This window comes from Quercus suber, unplaced genomic scaffold (assembly GCF_002906115.3).
Source record: "Quercus suber isolate HL8 unplaced genomic scaffold, Cork oak 2.0 scaffold_525, whole genome shotgun sequence".
In the NCBI taxonomy this organism is placed as follows: domain Eukaryota; kingdom Viridiplantae; phylum Streptophyta; class Magnoliopsida; order Fagales; family Fagaceae; genus Quercus; species Quercus suber.
Genome location: NW_027069974.1, coordinates 43,207 through 56,245, shown reverse-complemented (window position 1 = coordinate 56,245; position 13,039 = coordinate 43,207). Strand labels below are relative to the sequence as shown.

At 31.3% G+C, this 13,039-nt stretch overlaps 1 protein-coding gene across 1 annotated transcript; it reads left to right on the top strand.

Moving 5' to 3' along the window:
• Positions 1–4,114, top strand: LOC136063421 (transcription factor RF2a-like). Its single transcript, XM_065763789.1, has 4 exons — positions 1–226; positions 591–1,077; positions 3,621–3,753; positions 3,971–4,114. The coding sequence occupies exons 2-4, from the start codon at positions 599–601 to the stop codon at positions 4,112–4,114; spliced, it is 756 nt and encodes a 251-aa protein (XP_065619861.1). The 5' UTR covers positions 1–226; positions 591–598.
• Positions 4,115–13,039: the final 8,925 nt, after the last annotated feature.

Genomic DNA, 13,039 nt, shown 5'->3' with positions numbered 1-13,039 from the left:
TGATAGTTCCATCAAGTTCGATACAAAATGCACTATTTCCGGGTCTTCCAGTCCAACCTACCCACTCCAGTAATAAATATGAGTTTGTTGCCATGTCTGTCAATTTTTTCTGGGCATTTTCTACTCAAATATGGAAGTTCTATTCCAGTTCACCAGCTTCCATATAAAGGAGACGTGCACTAAAGCTCTACTCGCAGAAGCGTCCTCAGTTGGGTCTCTCTTCTGGGTATTTATCTCTCTCTCATTTGAGATTACATTCTGTTGTGCTTAATGCTTTTTCTCTTTCCTTCCTAGATATCATATCTCAGTGTTTAGATATCTTTTATCTGCCATCAACGTAGGTTCTGATCACTTAATTTTTCTCATTTTTTCATTCTGAAACTTTTATGATAATTATCAATATTCTTGATGGGTTTTTCTATCTTTTTATTCTAATCAAAGTCTAGTTAACATGGTTGGCTTTGATTATCCTCTTGTTTAATTAAAGAGTAAAAAGATATTCTATTGTTTGCAGTTCTTTCAATCAATTATTTGTTGTGTCATTTAGGGTTTTACATTACTAGGTTTTTGTTTTAATTTTTTTTTTATAGATCATTTCATGGATAAAGGGAAGAATCCACTGTTGGAAGATGAAGACATGTTTTTTATGCATGGTTATCAGCCTCAATTTCCTGATGGTGAAAACCTTGTTTCAAACAATACTAGCTTTTATGACAAACATGAAGGTTCAGGCTCAGGCTTAGGCTCAGACTTGGGTTTAGGCTTGGTGGATGGAACTTCTATTTTGGATGAAATGGAGGAGGCCGAAGAGAATTTCTTTTCGAAATTCATCAGCATGAATATAGGTTTAATTGATTCGCCTGCTTTTGAAACTTCTTCTGTTGTACCAGCACCATCAAATCCTATGGATCCATCTACTGATCCTGTGCCCCAAGAGCAAGCTCCACCAGAAACAATTGTGTCATTACCAGCACCAGCAGGATCCACTGATGATGCACCCCAACCAATTGTAAGGAGATGCTTGTCTGCTGCAGCACTTGCAGAGATAGCCCAACATGATCCAAAGCGAGCAAAGAGGTATAGAAATATATGTAGACTATCTTTTGGGAATTATATTCTCTTTTCCTTATGCTGCTATCTATTATTGGTTAATCTGCCTCCATTAATTTGTGTTAGCTGATTTACATATATGATTGAAAATTTTGGTGGGCTTTTGATGATTTTCTTCTTCTTCGGACGTGCTTCTAATCTTCTTTGTCCATTGTTTGAAAATGTATCATGACATTTATTTCTTATGCTGCTATCTATTATTGGTTAATCTGCCTCCATTAATTTGTGTTTGCTGATTTACATGTATGATTGAAAATTTTGGCGCGCTTTTGATTATTTTCTTCTTCGTACATGCTTATAATCTTCTTTGTCCATTGTTTGAAAATGTATCATGAAATTTATTGTGTAGTAGTTAGTAATTAAGATAGATATCCTTTTAATTAAGTATGATTAGTTATTTATTGATTTAACGGTAATCGTTGAAGTTAATATATATGAATAAGTGTTCATCAAACCGTATAAACCGCAAAAACCGCACAAAAACTACCCGCAAAATGGCATAACCGCATCGCAAGTAATATTGCACCGCACCGCACCACACTGCATGGTGCAGTGCTGTTTGTGGTTTTATAATAAGAAAACCGCACAAACTGCACTACATCGCACCCTCTCTACATATTAATATATTTAGTTATTTTTAATATTAAATATATTATTAATAGTTTAATAACCCTAGTTCTCAAAAAAAAAAAAGTTTGATAATCCTAGCAAATGTTGATTAGGAAAGACATCTCAAAATAAAGAAAAACTAGTTTAATAATTTAAAACTTAGACCAAAACAAAGGGAAAAATTAGTTTTAGGCTAGGTAGAAAAAGCCTAAAATTAGAAAAATATATCAACTTCAAATCATTCAAACCGCATCTTATACACCGCACCACATATGTGACTGCAAAAATGAGATGCGGTGCGGTTATGGTTTTGGCTAAATTTTAAACTGCACCGCACATGTGACCGTAAAAATAAGGTGCAATGTAGTTATGGTTTTTGCAAAACTGCACCACAAAATACGATGCTAAAAATAACCAAAACCTGCACCGCACCGCACCGCAAACACCCCTAATATGATTGCTGTCATTATGTTGATTGAATAGATGGGAAATATATAATGACTTTATGTGAATGAAAAACATCAATCGATCGAATGTCATAAATTTTCATCCACTCCCGTGAATTCCTAATATGTTTATTTAGCTTTATAACCCATGTTTCTATCAACTCAGATGTCTTTCACAAGCTCCCTAGGGAAAATCTAAGCATGGCCGTATAAGTATAAAAAATAAAAAATTTAAAAAAATAAAAAATTTTAAAAAAATTTAAAAAAAAAAAAAAAAAATAAAAAATAAAAAATTTAAAAAAATAAAAAATTTTAAAAAAATTTAAAAAAAAAAAAAAAAAAACTTGTCCACAAGAATGTACTTATTTAGAAAGCAAGTTCAACGGTGAAATCTTAAAGCCTAGTCAAGTATAAAAGATGTTATATTACTAATATGTGTAATTAAACCATTGGAGTTATGGACTTGCTCATATTTATGATCTTTAGGAAACACCTTGTAGGCAGTTCTTGCTAAATATATCTTTGAAAATGAGAAAGTTTTGGTTTTCCCTTAATAGTGTTAGAGACTGCATCACTCCTGTCTCTCAAAATTGAATATTCAAATTATTCAGAAGATGGGAAGCTTATTTGGTGCTTTTTTGGGATTTTTATTGGAAACAATTATGAACTCTGACATTGTTTTCCATTTTCTACATGGACAAGTCTTATATTTCAATATTGTGGTCATGTGCAATTCAAAAATAATTTCCCATAATGATGCAGCCAAAAGATTGTGTTTTGCAAACATACATTATCAAGCTCACAAATATCCTGTTAAAATTTTGAGTTCTTAAATTTGTATGGAAGGAGGATTAATACTATAATAATGAAAATTTTATGGGACACTTTTTGCAATACTTAGAGAAGTGCCTATTTGTGCATTAGGAATTTAAGGATTTACTAAATGCTCTAACTATTCTAACTTTTGAGAAAAGCTTCACTTTGATGATTTTATAACTGTGATAATTTTTGTCAATATTACAATGATCAAACTTTCCCTTTATAGTTAAAGTTCTCAGTTGATAATTGCTTTGAATATGTCTTGTGGTTTGTCTGGTTTAATCCCTTGATCAGATATTGTATGTTAATTGTGCATATATGTAATTTCTTTAGATATATGCATATGTAGCCCACCATAACTAATTAAGTGAAAAGGATCCATAGAGTCAATACCTTTTTAATTGGGATTAAAGGCTAAGTGAAAAGGATATCCATAGAGGCAAATGTCTTGAACATGTTGTTTTTCAATACCAGGGTTGCTTGTCATTATTAAATGGTTTTTTAGGTGATGTTGCCTAGCCAAATCCATATTTAGTTCTCTCAAACAAACCAGAATGTTGCTAATCTTTTATTTTACGTGTTATCCTTTTCTAAACATAACTGACATGCTTGTATGTTGGATTGAATCTGTGATAGAATTATAACAAACAGATTGTCAGCTGTGAGAGCGAAGGAGAAGAAGAAGCTTTATATTTGTATGCTTGAACATAAATTACAATGCTTGCTATCAGAAAGGGATGCATTATCAGCCAAATCTAACATAAATCAGGTAATTAGCATGACTGGCATCATAACAGTTTAGCAAACGAGGAATTTATTTTCAAAGTAAAATGATTAACATTTTTTTTACACTTTTGGTTAACTCATATATGTTATTGACAAGCATTCTTTTTTCTTTTACAATAGAAGCAGCTTATTTTCTTATTTCTCTTATTTCTCAAAAGCAATTTGTGAAGTTTTATGTTGTTCAATACATTAATAAGCAGAGAGACAACTATTGTCTGAAGGCTGAAAGCAATAGATTGAAAGAAAGTCTAGACAACATGGAGCAGCTAATGCGCTTGCAAGATTGTAAGGATTTCTTTCACTTCTTTGCAGTTTTGGTGCTTTTCTTCCAGTTTACTTTCTAATACTCCATCCTTTAACTATACTTTCTCACCTGAAGTTTAATTTTATTTGTTTCTGGTTCAAAGATGTAATATATACATATTGTCATGAGGTCATTTCTTTGTTCTCAGAGTTTACTTTCAAAGATTGTGATTTTTAACATTTGATTTTTAATTATTTTCAGTTAATTTTATTGAAGAACTAAATTCGATCAGGTGGCTAAAGTGCAACATTTTGAACTACATGTTGAGAAATGAATTCAAACTAAACAAATATCATTAAAATATAATTATCATTTTTTCCTATTACTAATTTTTTTTTTAAATATCTTCTGTGTGTTTGTGTGTGTGTGAACACGCGCCAAGGAAATACACATGTTCTTGTATACTGTGTTTTTCAGATTGTCTTCCCTTTTTAGTATTCAATTAGATCTTTTAGGAGACAGAACTTTCTTCTTTTGTCAAGTAGGACCTAACTGTCATATAAGGAGGCAAGGAGCTTGCACTTTAAAATCAGTTGCTATATGTAACCTGCTATATGTAAAATTTATTTTTATTTTTTATATTTGATTAAAATATAATAATGTGGAAACTATTTCTCTAGCATAGTTTCTGCATATATTGCATTTTTCACTCTAACTGGTTGGACATCATGCACTATTCACATTGCGTAGATATTGTTTCCTTCCACCATGGGCTTTGAGACTGTTGATGAGGTAAAACTAATTGGAAAATATTGAGCTAATTGAGACCAATAAAGTTTATACTCAACTTTGGGGTTTTAATCTTCTTTGGAGTAGAATGAGCTGAATTATTAGTTTCCATAAATGTACAATCATAAGCAATGTGTGTAATTGTCCCACATTGCTTAAAAGAGTGTTGTGTGTAGTATAACGCACTCTACCATCCTTTAAAAGTTACTATGATTTTTGAGTAAAGTTATGATATGCCTTTGTGTTAAAACCCCTTTCCCTATCCTTTATGTGTGCGTGTGTGTGTTTCTCAAAAAAAAAAAAAAAGGTAATGAGACAACTATTGTCTGAAGGCTGAAAGCAATAGATTGAAAGAAAGTCTAGACAACATGGAGCAGCTAATGCGCTTGCAAGATTGTAAGGATTTCTTTCACTTCTTTGCAGTTTTGGTGCTTTTCTTCCAGTTTACTTTCTAATACTCCATCCTTTAACTATACTTTCTCACCTGAAGTTTAATTTTATTTGTTTCTGGTTCAAAGATGTAATATATACATATTGTCATGAGGTCATTTCTTTGTTCTCAGAGTTTACTTTCAAAGATTGTGATTTTTAACATTTGATTTTTAATTATTTTCAGTTAATTTTATTGAAGAACTAAATTCGATCAGGTGGCTAAAGTGCAACATTTTGAACTACATGTTGAGAAATGAATTCAAACTAAACAAATATCATTAAAATATAATTATCATTTTTTCCTATTACTAATTTTTTTTAAAATATCTTCTGTGTGTTTGTGTGTGTGTGAACACGCGCCAAGGAAATACACATGTTCTTGTATACTGTGTTTTTCAGATTGTCTTCCCTTTTTAGTATTCAATTAGATCTTTTAGGAGACAGAACTTTCTTCTTTTGTCAAGTAGGACCTAACTGTCATATAAGGAGCTTGCACTTTAAAATCAGTTGCTATATGTAACCTGCTATATGTAAAATTTATTTTTATTTTTTATATTTGATTAAAATATAATAATGTGGAAACTATTTCTCTAGCATAGTTTCTGCATATATTGCATTTTTCACTCTAACTGGTTGGACATCATGCACTATTCACATTGCGTAGATATTGTTTCCTTCCACCATGGGCTTTGAGACTGTTGATGAGGTAAAACTAATTGGAAAATATTGAGCTAATTGAGACCAATAAAGTTTATACTCAACTTTGGGGTTTAAGGCTCAACTTGGGAGTTCATAAGGGAATAGAATGGAATGAAATGAGATGATCATAAGGGAATGGAAAGGAATGGAATGGAATAGAATGTATTTAAGTAAGGGAAAGAAATGGAAAAGAATGGAATGGAATGAAATTAAATAACCTTGACTGGATGTTTTAAAATAAAGGAATGGAAAGGAATCAAAATGAATGGAATGTAAGTAATCCTGTTTGGGAACAACATGGAGGGAATAGAATGGAATCATTTTATGACAATATTACTATTAGACCCCTATTTGAATAAAGAGTTGAATATATAAGGGTATTTTCGGAGTTTTAGTAAAAAAATCATTAAATCTAATTCTATTCCCTCCCATTCCTCCCAATTTCGAGGGAAATGAAAATTTGAGGTTTTAAGGGAATAGAGAGGAATGAGTATTCTCTCCTACTCATTCTATTCCCTCCTACTTAAACTCCCAAACAAAGGAATGGACTTTCCATTCCCTCCATTAAAACTCCCAAACAAGGAAAGGAAAGAATATTATAAAATTATTCTTTTTATTCATTTCCATTCCATTCCATTTCTTCCTCCCAAGCGGATATCTTCTTTGGAGTAGAATGAGCTGAATTATTAGTTTCCATAAATGTACAATCATAAGCAATGTGTGTAATTGTCCCACATTGTTTAAGAGAGTGTGTTGTGTGTAGTATAACTTACTCCACCATCCTTTAAAAGTTACTATGATTTTTGAGTGGAGTTATGATATGTCTTTTTGTTAAAACTCCTTTCCCTATCCTTTATGTGTGCGTGTGTGTGTTTCTCAAAAAAAAAGAAGAAGAAGTAAATATACAAATTATGACATATAATTAATTATAGGTTTATAGCTTGTTACTGTAAGCTGAATATTGCAAAGATAGATAAAAAGAAAAGAAATGTTATAGATGATAGTGACAGAAAAATTAGCATTATCAAAAATTTTCAACATTGTGAAAGAAGAAAGAGGTTCAGGAAGCGTCTTGTCTTTCTAATTAAACTACCTCTTACAAGAATGGTACTAGAGAACTCGCATACATTTTCGGACTCACCTAAATCACATTATAACCTTTTCTCTTCATTTCAGTGAATTCTTATCATTAGAAGCAATTACTAAACATGCAGCAGGGAAGGAGAGATATTGTTATGCCTATTGCTGATTCTTTCTTAACCTAGTTTCATTTCTTGTGTTGTTTCTTTTATCAACTAAAAAGATATGTAATCATGTTTCATTTATAATTTGGTTTCTCTTGTCAATTGCAAGGACACGTTTATAGTGAGTTTGTAAAAATCAAGGCTTCAGGAAAAATATTATAAAGGATTTTTTGAGAGAATAAAGGATTCTAATTAATAGTAAATTTGAATTTTTTTTTAAAAAAAATGTAATTAATGAATGCCCAGATACTTTTCTGTTATTTTTCCTTTCTAAATATGATGACAAACATGTAATAGTGTCACATTTAATTGTGGGGGACCATATTAGATCATCCATTAAATGGCTTAACGGTAATTCTTGAAAAATAGTAATTTTTTTTGTGTAGGGAATAGGGATGGCGATTTTGTTTTGCCCCACTTTGACCAAACTCACCTATCTATGTGGATTTTTGCCACTATGCAGAGGTGGTGGGGGCGAAGATGGGATGAGATTTTGGGCCTGCACCTTAGAGTGAGACAAGGACCCAGGCCCATTGCCCCATATATATATATATATATATTTTTTTTTTTATTTATTTATTTATATAATACTACTTGGCTAGAAATGTCATATTGTTTAACAAAATCCATTTTCTATAGTAGCCGCATCTGGTGGAGTAGACTCATTATGTCAAAATATTTGAAAAAGCATTTGTTAACTATTATGCAAGCAATATTTTTAGTATGTCATTTACTGTGATATAGTAAAATCTTGTGTTTTTTATACAGTATTGAATGATGAAATGAGAAGGAGAACGAAATTTTGAAATCTATTGAAGAACCAAGTTATTGCCAATGGTGGGACAATGATCAACTTCATTGCATCTTCTGATAACAACCTTCATGCAGTGGATGTTCCATTAGCAACGCCTCAATTTTTTCAGCTCCCAATTCAGATTCCAACCAGGGCCAACAACCCCAGTATCATACTCAACAGCAAAATGGGCAATCTTCCTATCAAGTTCAACATGAGCAGCAGGAACAACCTGGTCAATTTGCACAGAATATGCAGCAATATCAATCTCAAATACAGAATAATCTGCAGGTAATGCCCGATTATCTTCAACTACAACAAAACCAGCAACCATTTGTTCAGCAAATGCAATTTGAGGACAGCAACATAGGAGCATATCATTCTATGCCTTCTCCAAGTGCTAATGGGAGATGTATTTAAGCAGTCAACAATTATTCCAAATCATAACTGGTTTCATTTTCCGTGGTATTAGTATGTTTGGACAACGGTTTATGGAGTTCGCTTTTCAGGACTCTGGCATATCTTTTATCCTGCTGTCTTCATAAACGGAAAGATAAAAGTAAGAAAACATTTGAAGATTGAATATTTTCTTTGGATGACCTATACCTATTGATTCCTGTAGGGGTGAAGTGCGCATGTGTTGCACTAGTTGATGGATATAGGCTTATTGAGAGATGCAATCTTGCATACAATTTTTTACTTGGTTTGTCATACACAAACGTATGGTATCCATTGTTTTTCAACTTCTCTAGGTTCCTACCAATTACTCTAATTGAAAGCACTTACTTTCATTTTATTGAATGGTTGCCATGTTGTTTCTGTGGGTCATATATATTTGATATGTTATGATGTATAGTTTTTATCATCCACTATGTTCCTTTGGTGCCCACGGGATCATATTTGCTAGATACGAAATAATATACAAGCTGTCAAAAGCCTTGTAGCTCGACTAGCATATCTGGTGTCTCCAATAAAAGTGTATTCAATAGTCAATTCTTCCATTCTCCAACTATCAAATTATNATTTTATTTATTTATATAAAACCCTTATTTGATTTATATTTAAAAAAATTCTCCTAGGATTCTTAGTAACTTGTATTATTAAGTAAAATGCTAAGATATTAAACTTTTTATTTTTTTTTTTTTTTTATGGTCTTGTTATATACTTTGGTTTATATTATTGACATGCTTAATGAAAGATAGTTGGATTTCATGTGATCAATTTAATTGTAATTTTGGTATAATGTTATATTTTTGTAATAGGTGCAAAGGCAGGGCAGGGGCAAAGCATCCATGCTTTGGTCCCACTCGCCCTATTATCATCCCTACCTGTGCTTCCTTTTTCCTTCCAATTGTCTAACATAACAACTCCGGTTTGATTAATCAATACTTCAAAAGATCCTTTTGTATAGAATAGGATAGGGAGAACTCGAACAAAGATCACTTTATAATATCAATTCATTTTATGGAGTTTTATGATGAAGCAGCTGTAATAGTACTTTTTTTTATGAAATTATACTAGAAGTTGTAAATAAAAACAACCAAGATACAAATTTCTTCTATTCATTTATTATGGATTGATTATTATTTGATGCACTTATCTTGACCTTCACAGGTGATCTCATTCTTTTTGCTTGATTGCTAAAACCATCCTAGACCAACTTTAGGTTAGGAATCTAAGGATGACCTGTTATGTACCAAGCTTGACTAGTCCACATATTTTAGCATAACCAATTAGTTAGGTCATGTTCACCATGTTCTAGTTTAATACAATTTGATGTGTTTGAACATGTGTTAAAACATTTTATTAAACATTGTTTTGTTAATATATAGTTCATTTGCTGACAAACTTGAACCAAAATATTGGACAGAAGTAGGCAAATTGATCTGATGTAATAGCCCAGCTATTGCACCATGCAATTACCACCCCATGTGAGATTTAAAAGTTTGATTGGGTAAATATTTTTTAACTTTTTTTTTTACCTTGTCAAATTTTACATCTCACATGGGCATGGTAATTGCATGATGCAATAGCCCTAATTTTTTGCACTGGATCTCAATCTGAAGTAGGCTACAAGGATTGGGCTGTGATTAACTATTAGACGTACACTTTTGCAAACAAAAGAAATATTTTTCTTAAAGAAAAACTATACCTCATTTTAATGTAGTGCCATTATAGAAAATAGCTCCTACTACTTGGCTAGAAATGTCATATTGTTTAACAAAATCCATTTTCTATAGTAGCCGCTCTGGTGGAGTAGACTCATTATGTCAAAATTTGAAAAGCATTTGTTAACTATTATGCAAGCAATATTTTTTAGTATGTCATTTACTGTGATATAGTAAAATCTTTGTGTTTTTTATACAGTATTGAATGATGAAATGAGAAGGAGAACGAAATTTTGAATCTATTGAAGAACCAAGTTATTGCCAAAATTATTTTTTTCAAAAATATATATATATATATATATATATATCTCAAATTATCCAAAAAAAAAAACGTTACAAGCTTGAAGACTCTCCCTCATATAGACTGAAACTCCAATGCCTAGAAGATTTTATAAATCAGAAAAATATAAGATATACTGTTATATTATTTTATTAAATGAATTCCTTGTTATTCTTTGACTTAAACCTAATGGAAGCTAAATGTCACGGTATACTCTCTCCCTCTCTTTCAAGCTCGAGTATCCAACTCACACCCATATATCTTTTCTGAATAAATGTACTCCTTTAAACCATGTAAATTGATAATCATTTGCCAGGAAACTACTTGTCTATTTCATCTACAATTTTAGAGGTATACTTTCTACAATGTGAAATCAATGGTCCCTCTAGACATCTAGAAAGAATCTTATAACTTGACATTCATGAATGGTTGTGAATCACGCAATCTCTTCACTTCTCTACTGATAGTATAGTAAGAATCTTATAACTTAACATTCATGGATGATTTTCATGAATTGATGACTTTCCATTGATAAATAGTAGCATATATATTATGACATCTAAAACCCCATTGAGGCAAGTTAATTATTTAGGAAAATTATAAATTATTATCTTTATGATTTGAAAATGACCTTGGGGAAACAATTATTATGTTACTATTATTATTATTTTTTAAATATGAAATTTTGTTTATTAATAACTTTCACATAGAAACTTTTTGCAACACTTCATAAACTTGCAAAATTAGGCATATACTTTTTTTTTCTTATATATAAGATAGAAATTCTAATCTAACCTAATTTAAGTATATATATGTGTAAAACTGCCTCTTAGAAACTTGAGCTCCGGCCTCTGTCGTCCACACCCCATAAGCACTTATACTTATGATGTGACTACCACACCAAGAGTGTACGGTGGTTAGACATATACTTAATCATGTTTCTTATTCAAATGTATTTAAGTTTGTCAATAATAATCACTATAATGATTCACCCAAAAAGAAAATTATAATCACCATAATAGAGTGGATAACCTTAAAACTTATCATCTTTGACTTTGTGACTAAAAAAAATAAGTATCATAATTCAATTTTTTGTGAGTTAAGTGAAAGATGGCTAAGTATGCAAAACCACACCTAACCCATATTTTTTCCTTTGCCATTGGCAGCACGACTTTGAAAAATGTCTTGTGCTAAAATTTACATTCAGCTGCACACCATGGATCGTGGTGGTATTTAGACATGAAAGGTTCAAGCTTGCATTTACAATTATCAATAGCTCTATATTTAACTTATTGTGTTAATATAAAACATATTACACAAACACGCAACCGAGAGAGAAAGTGAAGATGGACATATATTGCTATTGGGATTCTGTTGTCTTGTTCAGATGACCATCATTTATCCATTTTTCTTCTATAGGGATATTAGCAGAAGAGGCAGAACCATTTTCATCTTTGGTTTGCTGAATAACTCCATTCATCCTAAGTTTTTGAGAAGTTTTAACTTTCTTCTTGGGATAGATATGCACCGAAGGAGGCAAAAGAGAATCCTGAATTGCCTACAAAAGCTCAATTCCTAAATAAATTAATAACTTTTTTTTTTTTTTAAATCAGAAAAATATAAGATATACTGTTATATTATTTTATTAAATGAATTCCTTGTTATTCTTTGACTTAAACCTAATGGAAGCTAAATGTCACGGTATACTCTCTCCCTCTCTTTCAAGCTCGAGTATCCAACTCACACCCATATATCTTTTCTGAATAAATGTACTCCTTTAAACCATGTAAATAGATAATCATTTGTCCAGGAAACTACTTGTCTATTGCATCTACAATTTTAGAGGTATACTTTCTACAATGTGAAATCAATGGTCCCTCAGACATCTAAAAAGAATCTTATAACTTGACATTCATGAATGGATGATTTTCATGAACTGATGACTTTCCATTGATAAATAGTAGCGTATATATTATGACATCTAAAACCCATTGAGGCAAGTTAATTATTTAGGAAAATTATAAATTATTATCTTTATGATTTGAAAATGATCTTGGGGAAACAATTATTATGTTACTATTATTATTATTTTTTAAATATGAAATTTTGTTTATAAATAACTTTCACATAGAAACTTTTTGCAACACTTCATAAACTTGCAAAATTAGGCGTATACTTTCTTTTTTTTCTTATATACAAAATAGAAATTTTAATCTAACCTAATTTAAGTATATATATATGTGTGTGTGTGTGTGTGTGTGTGTGTAAAACTCCCTCTTAAAAACTTAAGCTCCGATCTCTGTCGTTCACACCTCACAAGCACTTATACTTATGAAGTGACCATCACACTAAGGGTGCGCGGTGGTTAGGCATATACTTAATCATGTTTCTTATTCAAATGTATTTAAGTTTGTCAATAATAATCACTATAATGATTCACCCAAAAAGAAAATTATAATCACCATAATAGAGTGGATAATCTTAAAACTTATCATCTTTGACTTTGTGACTAAAAAAAATAAGTATCATAATTCAATTTTTTGTGAGTTAAGTGAAAGATGGCAAAGTATGCAAAACCACACCTAACCCATATTTTTTCCTTTGCCATGGGCAGCACGAC